The sequence below is a fragment of the Propithecus coquereli genome, unplaced genomic scaffold (assembly GCF_000956105.1).
Source record: "Propithecus coquereli isolate 6110/MARCELLA unplaced genomic scaffold, Pcoq_1.0 Scaffold164, whole genome shotgun sequence".
NCBI classification, from domain to species: Eukaryota; Metazoa; Chordata; class Mammalia; order Primates; family Indriidae; genus Propithecus; species Propithecus coquereli.
The window spans coordinates 1,292,006-1,310,587 of NW_012140969.1; the positions used below are offsets into that span (position 1 = coordinate 1,292,006).

General features: G+C 40.2%; 1 protein-coding gene across 1 annotated transcript; it reads right to left on the reverse strand.

Moving 5' to 3' along the window:
* Nucleotides 1-12,161: 12,161 nt before the first annotated feature.
* Nucleotides 12,162-16,272, reverse strand: ZNF121 (zinc finger protein 121). Its single transcript, XM_012641369.1, is given in 5 exon segments — nt 12,162-12,430; nt 12,500-13,607; nt 14,077-14,154; nt 14,779-14,858; nt 16,204-16,272. Coding segments are annotated over 3 exon segments (1,212 nt in total). The 5' UTR covers nt 14,080-14,154; nt 14,779-14,858; nt 16,204-16,272; the 3' UTR covers nt 12,162-12,329.
* Nucleotides 16,273-18,582: the final 2,310 nt, after the last annotated feature.

Below are 18,582 nucleotides of genomic sequence, written 5' to 3' on the forward strand. Positions count from 1 at the left end.
ATCAGAAATAGACATCCAACTTTAAAAGCTTCCCCTGAAAATGCACCTCCACAAATGTGAGAAAACATAAAGAGAAGCTTATTCACTGAAGGTTACTCATGGATACTAAAACAATTGGGTAGAAAGATTGCTGGGGGACAAGATACTCTGACTGTCAAAATATCAACTGATGAAAATACTTTCTTGTTCAAAAGGAAATGTCTACCTTTAAAATAGAGTACTGTGATGATCACTACACCTTAAGTATCAAACTGAGCATCACTAACAAAGAGACCATTTAAATGTGTCTTCCTGATAAAATGCAATGACGCCTATAAAATAATTTGCAAATAATCTGTTGAAGCCTCTAGACTAGGCACTGGAAAGCTATGGCTCGCAGGCCTGTTATTGTAAATATAGTTTTATTGAAACAAAGCCCTGCTCATAGGCTTACTACGGTATATGGCTGACTGCCCGCTACAAAATCAGAGCTAATTAATTCCAGACCTGATGGTTTGCAAAGCACGAAGTACTTGCTGTCGGGCCCTTTCAGACAAAACATTTGCCAACCTCTGCTCTGGACACAACTATCATTTTACAGAAATACAAGAAATGGAGGAATTCCTTAAACCTACCACGAGAATATAAGCAGAAATAGCAGAATGTTTGACTTTCTAAAAGAACACGTAGCTGTGCAAAAAGTCAACGTTAACGGAGAAAGAGACTGAAATATATAAACAAAGGCAATATAGAAACCTTGAACGGATCTTAGATCCAAAAACACCCCAAAGCCTATTTTGGAACAATGTGGAGATTTTTTTTTTTTCTTACAGAGTAGATATTACATGATGTTATTGGTTTTCATTTTCTTGGATGAAATAATAGTATTTTGCTTTTACTAAGCAACACCCTTATCTTTAGTATATGCATTATAAAGCATTTAAAGGTCAAGACTTATGTCTACTATTTGTTTTCAATTTGCTTACTAGCAAATAATTTACTGTAAAATATATTTATCTGGGGAGAGGGCAAACACGCAAAATGCTAAAAATGGGTAAATCTACTACAATAGGTATTGGATGTTTAAATTATGAGTACGTTTGAGATTTTTCAAAAGACAAAGGTCGGACGAAACACACTTAATCCAACAATCCTGTTAATGGTAAATTCTATGATTCTGGCACTATAATAATAAAGCCACTCTCCTTTCTTCCTGGAGGCCCATTTTTAAGCGCTGTGGGAATGCACAGGCCTAGGACTTCAGATGAAGAGAATGGCTGAGTATTGTCAGTAATCTTTAGCAGAAACACCTGCCGTCTACAAGCGTTTATATTCCACATACACAAATATGCACACCCTAGATACCTACCAATCTTTATCTTTCAACATAAAAGTAAAGGTCAAAAATAAAATACGATGCACAAAGACAAAAGCAAATTCTCACATGAAACAATCGTCTGCATAAGAAAAGGAAAAAGAAACCCCTTTGAACCAACTTTCACTCAAGTGTTCACCAAAACACGCCAGAATCCGCGAGGTCCCTGAGCCTTGACTCCCGGAGATGGAGTCAACACTGACTCCAAAAGTGGAAATTATTTTTCTTCTGGAAAAAACTCCACAAACGTTACTTGGGAGGCTTTGGAAGAGGGGAGCATAGTAGATGAAAACACCCCCCCAACCCCCTGGCTGTGGTGTAACGGCAGTTCCCCGACGCGGCTCCTCGCGGGGACAGACGACCGAAGCGGCCTCTCGGAACTGGCGGCCCCGGAAGGACTCGCGGCACCGGCGCACAGGAGCGGGGCGGCCCGGGCCAAACGCGTCCTCCGGTATCCCCCCTTCACCCAAAGCCGGCCCATTTACGCGTAACTCACCAAAGCCGGAGAGGGCCACAACTGCCAACAGAAAAAACGCTCCCCGGCGCGCACAGAAAGCGTCGGGAGGGTGAATGGGGCCCTGTGGCGTCACTTCCGCTCCCAGGCACGAGCCGGGCGGAACTCTGGGCTTCTGGCTTCAGCCACGTAGGACCCAATAGGAAGTGAAATTCTAGTTTACTGCCGCGTGGGTACTGATGGGCCCTGGGTCAGCTCAAAACGGGGGCAGGTGGCAGAAACAGGCCCAGAGGCCAAGGTTGAGGTGACAACCAGGCCTGTGGGCGGGGCTGCGGCACCAGGGGGCGGGGCCAATGTCTAATGCATCTAGAATTGATAACTGTATTTTGCTATGTTAATATTTCAACTTTTGATGTAAAAAAAAGTGTAAATTTCACGTAGCCAAAAGAATTTTTAAAAAAATAATTTCTGGGTTTCCTGCTTTGTTTTAAAATATCTCCTCATTAGAGATTAGTCAGGTAGGCAATATTTTAAGTTATTTTTTATTAACCAATTTTATAGCCTCAATTAATATTGAGTTTACCTAAGTAAGAACCTTAAAGTTAAATACGTGGGTATCCTGTCAATAACTCAGATGATATAGCTGTTTTTATTAAATCGACAATGTTAATCTAATTTATCAATAATTGCACAAAAATAATTGTTTTAGGCTGGGTTTACAGCTTCATGAACTTAAAACATACAACACGGATAAATGTAACACTGTCCGACCCATAAAACTAGAAAAAAGGAGGTTGACGATTTTGAAGGCGTTACTAATTTTATCAACAATTTTAAAACCAATTAATTTATCAAAGATTTACTTAAGTTATGTGAACTAAAAGAAATTGGGGTTAATTACTGTGTATTTTATATAAGCACCCATTTATCTGATAGGAATAGAATTTTTAGGAGATTTCTGACCAACTACACCAGATTTTATTAGGTAGACACAACGCATAACAAAATACGCATACACATGCATAAACACATTTAAGCATGTATACATATAAACAAATACAGATTTATAGCCAGGTGCAGTGGCTCATGCCTATAATCCTAGCACTTTGGGAAGCCAAGGCTGGAGGATTGCTTGATGTCAGGAATTCAAGACCAGCCTGATCAACATATCAAGACCCCCGTCTCTATAAAAAATAAAAAAATTAGATAGGTGTGGTGGCTTACGCCTGTAGTCCCAGCTACCTAGGAGGCTGAGGTGGGAACATTGTTTGAGCCCGGGAGTCTGAAATTGCAGTGAGCTATGATCTTGCCAGTGCACTCCAGCCTGGGCGACAGAGTTAGTGGGTTTTGGTTTTGGGTTTTTATTTTTATTTTTTACCTCAAGATATCGATTGATATGAGTCTTATTTGAAGTGTATGATTTCATAGTCACAGTCTTTTACTTTAAAGAACAACAGACTGAGTGACCCTCATGTTTGAACATGTTATCAGCTGGAGTCTCAAAAAATATCTTTGAACCTTGCTTGAGAGCCCAGTTGTAATTAAATTTATGAACACAAAAACCAGTGCTATGAGCATTGGTATGCAAATATATTTGAGTCCCTGATTTAGTTCAACTGAATGTACATCCAGAAAAGGAATGGTAGTTTAATTTGGGGGAAACCATCATTCTGCTTCCCAGTGACTGCACATGTTGCATTACTAACTGCAATGCACAAAGTTTCAATTTCTCCTCATCCTCATCAACACTTGATTTTTTAAATAATATCCATCCTAATAGGTATGAAGTGGTATGTCAATTTGGTTTTGATTTGCATTTCCCTAATGTTTAGTGATGTTGAGCATTTTTTCATGCACTTATTGAATGGCTAGATATCTTCTTAAGAAAAACATCTATTCAATGGCTGCGCACAGTGGCTCACACCTGTGATCCCAACACTTTGGGTGGCCAAGGCAGGAGGATCACTTGAGGCCAGGAGTTTGAAACCAGCCTGGGCAACTTAGTGAGACCCCATCTTTAAAAAAACTAAAAAATTAGCTGGGCATGATGGTGCATGGCTGTAGTTGTCTACTTGTGAGACTGAGGTGGGAGGATCACTTGGGCCCAGGAGTTGGAGGTTGCAGTGATCTATGATGGCATTGCTGCACTCCTGCCTGGGTGACAGAGCAAGACCCTCTCTAAAAAAAAAGAATGAGAAAAAGAAAAACATCTACTCAAGAGCTTTGCCCATTTTTGAATTGGATTTTATTGTTTTTGTAGACTTGTCAAAGTTCTAGCTATTAATTCCTAATCACATAAGTAACTTGCAAATATTTTCTCCAATGTGTGGATTGTATTTTCACTCTCTTATGGTGCTTTGATGCATACTTTTTAATTTTGTTGCAGTCCATTTATCTATTTTTTGTTGCCTATGTACTTAATATATCATATGCAAGAAATCATTTCCAAATCAAATTTCAAGAAGCGTTTCCCCGTTTTCTTCTAAGAGTTTCATAGCTTTAACTCCTACATTTTGGTTTTTTTATCCACTTTGGATTAATATTTCCTATGACATAAGGGTCAACTCCATTCTTATGTACATAGATATCCAGTATTTCTAGCACCATTTCTCCCTGGCCCTACCTTTATGGAGGTATAATAAATAAAAATGGTATATTTTAAGATGTGCAATATAATGATTTCATATACGTATATAAATTTTGACATAATTAACACTATAATGGGCCAGGCACAGTGGCTCATGCCTGTCATCCCAGCACTTTGAGAGGCTGAGGAGGGGGGATCACTTAAGGCTAGGACTTCAAGACTAGCCTGGGCACACAGCAAGACCCTGTGTCTACAAAAACAAAACAAAACCTTAGCCAGGCCAGGTGCAGTGGCTCATGCCTGTAATCCTAGCACTTTGGGAGGCGAAGGCAAGAAGAATGCATGATGTCAGGAGTTCGAGACCAATCTGAGCAAGAGAGAGACCCCATCTCTACCAAAAATAGAAAAATCAGCTGGGGATGATGGCATGTGCCTGTAGACCCAGCAGGATTGCTTGAGCCCAGGAGTTGGAGCTATGATGATGCCACTGCACCCTAGCCTGGGCAACAGTAGCTAGAAAACCAGAAAACCGTCCCAGAAAACCAAAAAGAAAAAAACAAAAAATAACCTTAGCCAGGAATGGTGGCACACACCTGTAGTCCTAGCTGCTTGGGAGGGAGTTCTAGGCTGCAGTGAGCTATGATTGTGCCACTGCACTCCAGCCTGGGTGGCAAAACAAGTCCCTCTCAAAAAGAAGAAAGAAACCACTGTAAGTTAATTAACACATCCAACACCTCACAGTTAAATGTGTGTGTGGTGCGACAACACTTAAGATCTACTCCCTTGGCAAATTCCAAATACACAATACGGTATTATTAAACTAAGGTCACTATGCTGTACATTAACTCCCCAGAACGTACTCATCTTATAACTAAACGCCTTTGACCAGCATCCCCCATTTCCCACAGAGCCCTATAGCAAGCAACATTGTTACTCTTTGCTTCTACGCATTGAACTGTTTTTGATTCCATACATACATGAGGTTATATACACTTTTTCTGTGTCTAGTTTATATCACTTAGCATAGTGTCCTCCAATTTCATTCATATTGTCACAAATAGAATTTCCTTTTTTTTTTTTTTTTTTTTGAGACAGAGTCTCGCTTTGTTGCCCGGGCTAGAGTGAGTGCCGTGGCGTCAGCCTAGCTCACAGCAACCTCACACTCCTGGGCTCAAACAATCCTTCTGCCTCAGCCTCCCAAGTAGCTGGGACTACAGGCATGCGCCACCATGCCCAGCTAATTTTTTTCTATATATATATATTTTTAGTTGTCCAGATCATTTCTTTCTATTTTTTGGTAGAGACGGGGTCTCGCTCTTGCTCAGGCTGGTCTCGAACTCCTGACCTTGAGCGATCCACCCGCCTCGGCCTCCCAGAGTGCTAGGATTACAGGCGTGAGCCACCGCGCCCGGCCGAGAATTTCCTTTTTTATGGATGAATACTATTCTATATTTATACCACATTTTCCTTATTTACCAATGGACACTTACGTTGTTTCCGCATCTTGGCTATTGCCATTAATGCCACAGTGTACATGGGAGTGCACATATCTCTTTCAGATACTCGTTTCCTTTGGATGTATACTCACAAGTGAGACTGCTGGATCATATGGTGATTCTAGTTTTCATCTGGTGAGGAACATCTATGCTCTTCCTTGGTATCTTCACTCCAACACCATTTCCTGAAAAGACTACTTTTCCCATTGGAAATGGACCTAGCCCAATAATAATGTGATTATATACAATAGGATTTATTTCTGGGGTCTCTATTCTAACTCATTTGCCCATATGCCTAGTTTTGATTACTGTATTTTTATAGCAACTTTTGACATCAGGAAGTATGAGTCCACTGATGTTATTTTTTGAAGATTTTTGATACTTGAGCTACACTGAGATTCCCTATATCCATCATTTTTTTTTTTTGTATTTGTTTTGTTTTGATTTTCGGAGACAGAGTCTCACTCTATCTCCCTTGGTAGAGTGTAGGGGCGTCATGATAGCTCACAGCAACCTCAAACTCCTGGGCTCCAGCGGTCCTCCCACCTCAGCCTCCCAAGTAGCTGGGACTACAGGCACGTGCCACCACACCAGCTAGTTTTTCTATTTTTAGTAGAGACAGAGTCTCATACTTGCTCAGGCTCAGGCTGGTCCTGAACTCCTGAGCTAAAGCAATCCTCCTGCCTCGGCCTCCCAGAGTGATAGGATTACAGGCATGAGCCTCCCAGCTCAGCCTGCATGGTCTCTTACAACCTAATTTCAGAATGACTTACCATTACTTCTGCTATATTCCGGTGGTTGCACACACCAATCATAGTACAGTGTGAGAAGACGAGACAAGGGTGTGAACACCAGGAAGCAGAATATTAGGGGCCAATTTGGAGGTTGCCTAGCAGAGGAGAATTTGGCAACAGCTAACAAAACTACATGTATAATCCAGCAGTCCTACTTCTACAAATTTGACCTGAATGTAAACCTCCAGAAATACAAAAATACACATACTCAAGATAACTTAACTGCAACCCTGTTGTTAGTAATTGCAAATCTGAATTCTGTAAATGCCCCCATGTAGTAAAGTGGCTGAATATTATCAATAGCTGGTACATTCACAAATGGAGTATTACGCAGCAATAAAAATGGGTGACGAAGGGATCTATGAACTTGTATGGAGTGATTTCCAAGAATATACTGTAAAGTGAAGATGCAAACTGCAAATATCTATAGTACAAAATATTTTAAGAAGTGGACAATAATAAAAAGATATACTGATCTGTTTATTATGAGCGCAAGGAAAAACAGACAGGTTTATTCGGAAAATAGTAAGATTCATTATCTACAGGGGATGGATAGAAACAGGCCAAAGAGGACAGTAAGATGAGAACAAGGCAGAAAGGATATGGGAAGAGGGATCTATTTTGTTCTAATGTTTAAAACATACTATTGTGATCTATAATTTTTTTTTTAAATATCAAGTATAAAGGGATAACGCAAAATGAACATGAACTGAACTTTGTATCAAATGCATAAAAAGTAAACAATGAAAAGGGAAAAAAAATACAAGAACTGAACCAAGTAACTTTTATTATATTTTCTGTGACAACACGCAACTTACCAGTTCACATACTTCGTGTGCGCAGCACAATATTTTTAACTATATGCATATTTTTACACAACAAATCTCAAAAAGGCTTTCATTCTGCATGACTGACACTCTATACCCATTGAACAACTTTTTCTCCTCCCCCAGCCTCTGGCAATCCCCACCGTACTTTCTGCTTCCGAGTTGGACATTAGACACCTCACGTAAGTGGAACCGTGCAGTATTTATCTTTTGGCGACTGGCTTGTTTTCACCTAGTATGATGTCCTCAAAGTAGAGCCATGTTTCTAGCATATGGCAGGATTGCGTTTTTAAGGCTGAAAGAGATTTCGTCGTATGTATATAACACATTTTCTTTACCCATTCAACTGTTGGTCGACATCAAGTTTGCTTCCAAGAGATAATACTGCAGTGAACATACATATGCATTTATCTATTCAGATGCTGTCTCCAGTTCTTTTGAACATACATCTAGAAATGAACTGCTGCTCACCAAAGCAACTTTTAGTTTGTTTATTTAGTCAGAGTCTCACTCGCCCCAGGCTAGAGTTCCATGGCATCAGCCTACCTCACAGTAACCTCAAACTCCTGGACTCAAACAATCCTCTTGCCTTATCCTCCCCAATGGCTGGGAATACAGGTGCACGCCACCATGCTTGGGTGATTTTTTTCTATTTTTAGTAGAGATGGGGTCTTGCTCTTGCTCAGGCTGGTCTCGAACTCCTGACCTAAATTGATCCTCCCGCCTTGGCCTCCCTGAGTGCTAGGATTACAGGCTTGAGCCACCGTGCCTGGTACCCAAGCAACTTTTAAACCTAGCATTTTTGCATTATACCCCAGGCTAAGGAACTTTGAATAAAAATCAAATTCTGGTTAGTAGTGGATTTTTTTAAACAGTGGGATACAACAGTATTCTGAGACTAGGGTTCAGCAAGTACTTTTTGCATTTGACGAAAGAAAGCTACAGGCATGGAAAGTTGGAGGGCTAGAAATAACCTGTTAGTGTTGCAGTGGAATTAAACGTAGTGTCATGAAATCAAGTTTTAATATATAAATGGTTTTAATACAGAAACACAGATATTAATGTGTATACCTAGATATACATATATCTTTTTTTCCTGCCTCTTACACTCAGAGGACCTAGAAGCCAGGACACTCTAGTACCAAGGAACAGCTCCAGCATACGGATTGCGGCTTCTAAATAGTATTCTCCATGAAAAAGAACCACGGCTTTTTAGGCTTTCTGATTCCAAGACTGGGGTAAGAAAACTACAAGGTGCACCGGGAACAAATTGTTGAACCAGAAAGTAATCACATGCCTGTGAAATGAGGATACATTTAAAAAGGTTCAGAAGCCAGCTTGATGGGGATCCTATTCACTAAATCCGGGAAATTTTGCACATCCAACCAATGGTAGCTATTAAAATAACTGTAACCCATAGCTTACATATGACTGCATGCTCCTGTAAGTAAATGGATAAAGGCCAAAGGAAAGCTCTTCCTTAGAGAATTCCAGTTAATAAATGTAAAATGAATTATGGAATTAGAAAACCATTTGGCAACCACCCCAGCAATAGCTACAGACATACCACATGTCACTGCATTTTGCTCTATCAAGCTTTGCCAGATATCACATTTCTTTAATATATATACGTAAATTGAGGGTCTGTGGCAACCCTGTGTTTGAGCAAATCTATTGCAATTCTCTAACAGCATGTGCTCCCTTCATGTGTCTGCCACATTTTGTTAATTCTTGCAGTATTTCAAACTTTTTCATTATTATATTTGTTATGGTGATCTGTGATCAGTGATCTTGGATGTTCCTATTATGATTGTTTTGTGGTACCACAAACTACACCATATAAGATGGCAAATTTAACCCATAAATGCTGTTTTCACTGCTCCACCAACAGGCCGTTCCCTCATCTGTTTCCATCTCCTCGGCTTCCCTTTTCCCTAAGGCACGATATTGAAATTAGGCCAATTAATAACCCCACAATGGTCTCTAAGAGTTCAAGTGAAAGGAAGAGTTGTACATCTCTCACTTTAAATCAAAAGCTAGAAATAATTAAGCCTAGCAAGGCAGACATACTGAAAGCTGAGACAGGTCAAAGGCTGGCCCTCTTGCACCAATTACCCAAGCTATGAAGACAAAGGAAAAGTTGTCGAAGGAAATTAAAAGTCCTACTCCAAGGAACACACAAATAGTTACAAAGCAAAACCGCATTATTGCTGACATGGAGAAAGTTTTAGTGGTCTAGATAGAAGATCAAACCAACCATAAGATTCTCTTAAGCCAAAACCTAACCCAGAGCAAGTCCCTAATTCTATTTAATTCTATGAAGGCTGAGAGAGGTGAGGAAGCTCCAGCATAGTTCGAAGCCAGCGCAGGCTAGTTAATGAGGTTTAAGGAAACGAGTCATCTCTGCAACATAAAAGTGCAAAGTGAAGCAGCAACTCCTGATACAGAAGCTGCAGCAAGTTATCCGGAAGATCTAGATCAAGATAATTGATGGAGGTAGTCACACCGAACAACAGAGACGATACAGCCTTACATTGGAAGAATATGCCATCTGGGTCTTTCATAGCTAGGTAAGAAAAGTCAATGCCTGACATCAAAAGCTTCAGAGGACAGGCTAACTCTCCTGTTAGGGGCCGATGCAACTGGTGACTTTAAATGGAAACTAATGCTCATTTAGCATTCTAAAAATCTTAGGGCCCTAAAGAATTATTAAGAAATCTACTGGCTGGGCACGATGGCTCACGCCTATAATCCTAGCACTCTGGGAGGCTGAGGAGGAGAAGTGCTTGTGGTCAGGAGTTCAAGACCACCCTGAGCAGGAGTGAGACTCCGTCTCTACTAAAAATAGAAAAAATTAGCCGGGTGCAGTGGCACGCCTATAGTCCCAGCCACTCAGGAGGCTGAGGCAGGACTGGCTTGAGCCCAGGACTTTGAGGCTGCAGGGAGCTATGATCACATCCCCGCACTTTAGCGAAGGCGACAGAGGGAGACTCTGTCTCAAAAAAAACAAAACAAACAAAAAAAACAAAACAAAGAAAACAAACCCAAAAAACGAAAGAAATCTACTCCACCTGTGCTCTATAAATGGAACAAAATCTGAATGAAACACATGTATTTACAGCATAGTTTACTGAATATGTCAAGCCCACTATTGAGACCCAGTGCTCAGAACATTCCTTTTGAAACATTAATATTACTGTTCATTGACAATTTGTAAACCAAGAACTCTGATGGAGATGTACAAGATTAATCTTGTTTTCATGGCTGTTAACACAACCTCTACTCTGCAGCCCATGTATGAAGGAGTAATTCTGATTTCCAAAACTTATTATTTAAGCGCTAACATTTCTAAAGCTATAGCTGCCACCGATAGTACTTTCTCTGATGGCTCTGGGCAAAGTAAACTGCAGACCTTCTAGAAATTATTCACCATTCTAGATGCAATTAAAATCCATAATTCTTGGAAGGAGGCAAAAATATCAACATTAAACCAGGAGCAGTGGCACAGGCCTGTAGCCCTAACTACCAGGGAGACGGAGGCAGGAGGATCACTTGAGATGGGAGTTCAAGGCTGCACTGCACTATGACTGAGCAGGTGAAGAGCCGCTACACTACAGCCTGGCCAACATAGCAAGACTGTCTCTAAAAAACTGTTTTCGTTTTTCAAAAAATAACAAAAAAATCAACATTAACAGGATTTTGGAATTAGCTGATTCCAACTCTCACAGATGACTTTGGAGGTTCAAGACTTTAGTGGAGGAAATAACATACAAATGCAGACGTGGTGGAAACAGCAAGAGAACCAGAATTAGACGTGGAATCTGGACATGTGATGACGGACGGAATTACTGTAATTTTGAAAAAAACTAAGAGATGAGGAGTTGCTTCTTAAAGATGAGCAAAGAAAGTAGTTTCTTTAGATGAAATTTACTCCTGAAGATGTGAACACTGTCGAAACGACAACAAAGGATTCGGAATATTACATACACTTAGTTGATAAAGCAGTACCAAGATTTGAGAGGACTGACTCCAATTCTGAAAGAACTTCTACTGTGGGTAAAATGCTAGTAACAGCATCGCGTGCTGCAGAGAAATCCTTTGTGAAAGGCGGAGTTGCTGCAAACTTCACTGCTGTTTTATTTTAACTGTCATACCCACCTCCAACCTTCAGCAACCCCCACCCTGATCAGTCAGCGGCCATCAACATCGAGGCAAGACGCAACACCAGCAAAAAGATTATGGCTCACTGTAGGCTCAAATGATCACTAAAACTTTTTAGCAATAAAACATTTTAAAATTAAGGTACGTATGCTTTTTTTTACACGTAATGCTGTCACACACTTAATAGGCCACAATATAGTGTAAACATAACCAAAAAATTTGTGTGACTCACTTTATTGCAATATTTACTTTATTGCAGTTGTCTGGAAACAAACCCGCAACATCTCTAAGGCATGCCTGTGATCTCACAAATTTAGTGAGACCGAAGGAAACTGGTGAAGCTTTCCCTGTTTCCTACACTATATGGCTCCAGGGTAAGTTCTTAAATGCTGCATTGTGATCAGATTAAAATGCCTTGAGAAAAATGCGTAGTCTTAAAACAAAAAACAAACAAAACCCAAATAGATTCTAATAGCTCTCCCACATTCCCAAAATGCATGGGGGATCTTGAGACTGTGAGTTCTTTGATGTCTTAGAAGTGGCTGGGGACACCTGAAGACTTTCCCACATTCTTTATACCAAGAAAACTGAACAGTGTGAATTCGAATGTGATAATTAAGGTATGAGAAATTCCTAAAGGATTTTCTGCATTCCTTTCATTCAAAGAGTTTTTCTTCAGTGTGTGTTTTTAAGTGTTTAGTTAGTAAATAAAACCTGTTGTAGGCTTTCCCACATTCCGTACATTTATAAGGTTTCTCTCCAGTGTGAATTATAACATGTTTCTGGAGGTGTGAAGAAGCACGGAAGGTTTTGCCACATTCCTTACATATATACGGTTTCTCTCCAGTGTGAATTATAACATGTTTCTGGAGGTGTGAAGAAGCACGGAAGGTTTTGCCACATTCCTTACATATATACGGTTTCTCTCCAGTGTGTGTTCTTATATGTTCAATAAGCTGTGAAGATGTAGCGAAGGCTTTCCCACATTCCTTACATTCATACGGCTTCTCTCCAGTGTGAGTTTTTATATGGTTATGTAGGCTTGAGGAAACAGTAAAGGCTTTCCCACAGTCCTTACATTTATACGGTTTGATTCCAGTGTGAATTCGAACGTGATTCTTAAGGCATGAGGAACTTCTAAAGGATTTTCCACATACCTTACATTCAAAGGGCTTCTCCTCGGTGTGAGTTTTAAAGTGTTCAGTTAGTAAATAAAGCCTATTATAGGCTTTCCCACATTCATTACATTCATAGGGCTTCTCTCCAGTGTGTGTTCGTACATGTTTAGTAAGGCCTGAGCGCCCAGTGAAGGCTCTTCCACATTCCTTACATTCATAGGGTTTCTCTCCAGTATGAATTCTTACATGTTCTACTAGGTGTGAAGAACCCGTGAAACATTTCCCACATTCCTTACATTCGTAGCGTTTCTCCCCCGTGTGTGTTCGCATGTGACTATTAAGGTATGAAGTACATCGGAAGAATCTTCCACATTCCTTACATTCGTAGGGTTTTTGTACAGTATGCATTGGAAGAGACACAGCGTGACTTGTGGAGTATGTGAAAGCTCCCCCACATGGTTCTTGCTCATAGAGTTTTTCTCCATTGTGAGCAATCCCATGTGCCTGAAGGTACGACTGATTAACAAAAGCTTGCTCATATTCACTGCATTCAAAGGATTTGTCTCCCAAGCACATTCCCTGGTGAACATCTGGTGACAGGCTGAAGGCTTTTCTACACTGATTCAACACAGAAAGTTTCTCTCCAGTAGGAGTTTTCTTGTGCAGAGGAGGAGAGTTTTCTCCATTCTCATTACTGTCGTAAGTGTTTCTTGTGTTTTCAGTTACCATGTGTGTCTTCTTAAGGCATGAGTGTTCACTGAAGACATCTCCAGGCTGTTCACGGTCACGGAGTGCCCCTCCGTGGTGGCTTTCTGCCTATTGATGAAGGGATGAATGATGACTAAAGGATTTTTCAGACTTATTAATAGATCCCACCCATCTGTAATCAGACACGTTATGACGATGATTATAATTTTTGCTATTTTCATTACATGCATACAATTGCTACTCTGTGGGTTTCTTATAAGTTGAATGAAGAAACCATTCTGCAAGATTCTTGTGCCATCTCCTCTAACTCTGAAGATTCCTGTATATTTTCAGGAAATTGTTTTTAAAATCTCATTATCTAGCTACATATGTGGTAATTTGTACTTGTAGCAAGTTTTAAGATAGGATTAGGGTATCCCAAGTTCATCATATTTAGAGTATCCCTCTAGAGACATTCTTCCCACATGGGTGAATGTTATTTCTCTCAACTATCTCTCATTTATGCTCATTTTCTACAATGGAATTCCCAATCTTTTCTTGAGTGTGGTAAATAAGGAATCTCCCTTATTAATCTTACCATTTGTAGGAAATTTGATGTTTTTAACCAAAAAATATCCTGCTGAGGTTCTGACACTTTTTGGTTTAAGTTGCCATTCTGAAGTAAAAAAAAAAAAGAATTTACAAAGTAAAACAGTAGGTTAAATAAGTTAAACCAAAACTAGACTAGGAGCTCTTCTCATCTTATTTCCCTCTACTGCAGCACAATCCTGAGCATATTACAAACACGTGATAAAGTGACGTATCAATAAATTCCTTAAGAAAAGGAAGGACCCTTTTGTCTTCCTTACAGTCTATCTGAGCACTCTACAACACCTAAAAATGATAAAGCTCATTGTATTTTTCATATTAAATGCACTAAAAAAATTAAGTAAATATAGATTGGAGCAGTTTGGTCACATCTAATATGTGCAAATCATAAGGGTCAAAATTTATTAATTTTTTAAACAATCTATTCTATGGAATTTAAATGAGATGGTCAACAGAAACAGTATTATCAGGGAAAGAAAGCAGTAACAATCTGGACAATAAGTATACATTAAAATCATAAACTAAAAGAAAAAAAAGAGGTCTTTTGTGAAATCATAGGAAAGTCTGGGATAAATGAAAAATTAAGGAATATGGGAAGGTGAAGATAGCCCAAAACTAAGAAAATTTCCTGTTACACTTCCAAACATATTGAACTTCTCATTGTCCTGGGATGATCTCCACAAACACTTACCTTGGAGATCTCCTATAGGCAATGTGCTCAATTCCTCTTCCTCCAACCAAGAGATTAGACTGGTTTGAACAGCTGGTATTCTGTACAGAGAGAAAGATATATCAATGGAAGTGGCTCATGCAAGACATGACAAAGCTATCCATGAAATAGGAATTACATTTCTAAGAAAAGCAGTTAAATTATTTCAAAGGACTGCAAATTGCATGTATCTCATTTTTCTGTGCCCTAAAGAAACTGGTTATCTCTGACCCCAGACACCCACCATTCAGGCTTAAATACACATTTAAAAACCATTAAGATGTTGATTCAAATATGAAGTAACCTAAGTGCAAAAAGAGATCTTCATTTTCATGAAAAATCTACTACAATCCCTGTGGTTCTCAATTTAGGAGTGATTCAGACTCATCTGGAGGGCTTGTTAAAACACAAACAGCAGCCAAATAGATTTTCTGATTCATTATGTCAAGGGTGGAGTATGCAAATGTACGTTTCTAAAAGAATGACAATGGTGCTATTGATCCTTGGACCACATTTTGAAAACTAGCACACTAGATTAAAAGTGACTATGTCTGTTATTTTCCACTGTTTTCAGATTTCATGTCACTGACCCTGAACACAGTACATATAAGTATGGGTTCCACAGGACACTACAAGGAATGATGGGCTTATCTACTGAGGCCAGAGTTCTTATAGTTCTCCAGCATCACGTCTCTGTACAGGATTTTCTGAGTTTGATCCAATAAAATCCACTCTTCTCGGATGAACTCTACGACCACATTGTCAAAGGTCATCGAGTCCTAAATCATCACACACATGCTAGTTTGAGCGCGGTCCCGTCATCATCAATGTTGATTGACAATGAGGAAGAGGAACCCAGTGGTTATACAGGGCTGTAAGGGCTCCCACTGTCTACCCCAGGGTTCAGTGCTCCTAGGAACTCTCCTCTATCTGCACTCACTGTCGATCTCCACCAGTCACATGGCTTTCATGGCACCTCTAACACATGAAGTTAATCTCGCCACAACTAGACTACGAGCTCTTCTCATTTCCCCCTCTATTGCAGCACAATCCTGAGCATATCACAGACATGTGATAAAGTGATGTATCAATGAATTCCTTAAGAAAAGGAAGGACCCTTTCCTCTTCCTTACAGTGAGTCTGAACACTCTACAAAATGAGAAACATGCACTTGGCACCATGAGGGTCAAATTAACAAGCAATTATTGAAATATTGGGATGATTTTCAAGGTAATACCTAACCAATATACAGCCTTCACTCCATCAGTAAATTCAACGGGGGACTGAAAGTCCTTGAGGCTTCGTTTGCTTTAAGAAGCTCTGGAGACATGTCCATCTAGAAGGAAATGTGTCTACCAGGTGGATAAAAAACGTATCATTTTTAATAAGAATACACTTTTGGCATACCTGATATCAATTTATCAGTCAGCCACCATCCTTGCAGCCTGTATCTTTTCTTCGTGAAGGCAAAAGATTAGGACCCAAGAAAGATGACCTCCTGGAAAAGAAAGAAGGCATGAGAATCCAGAGATGACTATAATTTCCACATTCACGTATTTGGAAGTCACTCCGTTCTAGTATGAAATTCCCAGGTAATCCTGCACAATACAGAACACACACAAAGTGGCAAAGCAGTCTGTCTCACCTAACGTCAGAGACAGGAATGGTGAGCTATACTGCCCATCAGCAAAAGGGCAACAATCTCAATTTAAAGGTAAGGAAACTTAAGTCCTGAGAAATGTGACTCTTTATTTGCCCAAGGTGATGATACTTATCAAGGAGATTAGGCAGCACCTCTTCCCAAAGCACACATTCCCAGTGGCTGACTTACAAAACAGCAATCTCTGGCCCACTCCAGCATCTCTGAAACAAACCAGGAGCATGACTGCTCAGGCCCAGACCATGGGACTCTATTGTATAAGGGGGACCGGAGGCAGAGTCTCTTAAAAAAGAACGACAGAACTTACCATGGGACAAAAATCAATGGCTGCCATCCTACACAGCTGACAGTAAACACTCCTTTCCTTGATGCCAACACCACTTCAGGGCAACTTATGAATATAAATGGATGGCACAATCACCATTTCTCTTGATAGCGGGATATCTACAGTCCTACTTCATATTAATCATCGATCAACAAGCATCAAACACCATACATTAGCATTCTCTCTACAGATGAAGTATGTGATAGCTACTAAAAGCAGGGTACTCCACGAGTACTGTAATTATCAATGACCATTTACTGAAGAACAATATATGTCAGACATCTCAGTAGAAACCTTACATAAGCTCACTTAATTATCACGACAGTCCTTCACAATAGAGATTATTCTTATTTAATAGCTAACTTCCCTCCACCCCTCCACTGCCGATTCTGACAACACTAATAGGTCCAACATCAGCCACTTAGAAAATGGTGAACCAGGACTTGTATGCAGGTTAGTTTGCTCAAAAGTCTGAACTCCTGGCTGGGCATGGTGGCCCCAACTGTATTCTAGCACTCTGGGAGGCCAAGGTGGGAAGATCACTTGAGGTGAGGAGTTCAAGACCAGCCTGAGCAAGACCAAGACCTCATCTCTACAAAAAATAGAAAAATTAGCCAAGCAATGTGGCACACACCTGTAGTCCCAGTTACCCAGGAGACTGAGGCAGGAAGATAACTTGAACCCAGGAGTTCGAGGTTGCAGTAAGCTATGACGACACCACTGTACTCTAGCCCCAGGTGACAAAGAGAGACCCTGTCTCAAAAAATAAAAAAGTTTGAATTCCTAAGCTTGCTGTTATGCCCAAACATGACCAAAAGTAGGTCTAGAGGCCGGGTGCGGTGGCTTATGCCTGTAATCCTATCACTCTGGGAGGCCAAGGCAGGAGGATCCCTTAAGCTCAGAACTTTGAGCCCAGCCTGAGCAAGAGCCGAGACCCTGACTTTACTAAAAATAGAAAAATTAGCCAGGCATTGTGGCACATGTCTGTAGTCCCAGCTGCTCAGGAGGCTGAGGCAGAAGGATTGCTTGAGCCCAGGAGTCTGAGGTTGCTGTGAGCTAAACTGACACCAGGGCACTCTACTCAGGGCAACAGAGTGAGACACTGCCTCAAAAAAAAAAAAAAAAGAAGTTAAACTACATGCTAGACCAAACAGGCCTGACACTTACAGAACATTTTACCCAACTGCTACAGAATACTTTTCACCAGCACATGAAATTCTCCAGAATAGACCATATCTTAGTCCATAAAACAAGTCACAAGAAATTCAAAAGAATAAAAATCACATTAAGCATCTTTGCTGAGCACAATGGAATAAAATCAGAAATCAGAAACCAGAGGAACCTATCTTGGAAACTACATAAACAAATGGAAATTAAACAACATGCTCCTGAACAACCGACCAAGGGGTCAATGAGGAAATTAAGAAGAAAATTTAAAAATTTCTTGAAGAAATGAAAATACAAATGCAACATACCAAAAATAACCTAATGATGCACCTCAAGGAACTAGAAAAGCAAGAACACACCACACCCAAAATTAGTAGAAGAAGAGAAATAATAAAGATCAGAGCAAAAATAAATTAAGACTAGGCCGGGCACACTGGCTCACACCTATGATCCCAGCACCTGTGAAGCTGAGACAGGATCGCTTGAGCTCATGAGTTTCGTATCAGCCAGAGCAATATGGAAAGATCCCATCTGTACAAAAAAAAGAAAAATTAGCCAGGCATGGTGGCATGTACCTGCAGTTCCAGCTACTCAGAAGGCTGAGCCAGGAGGATTACTTGAGCCCAGGAGTTTG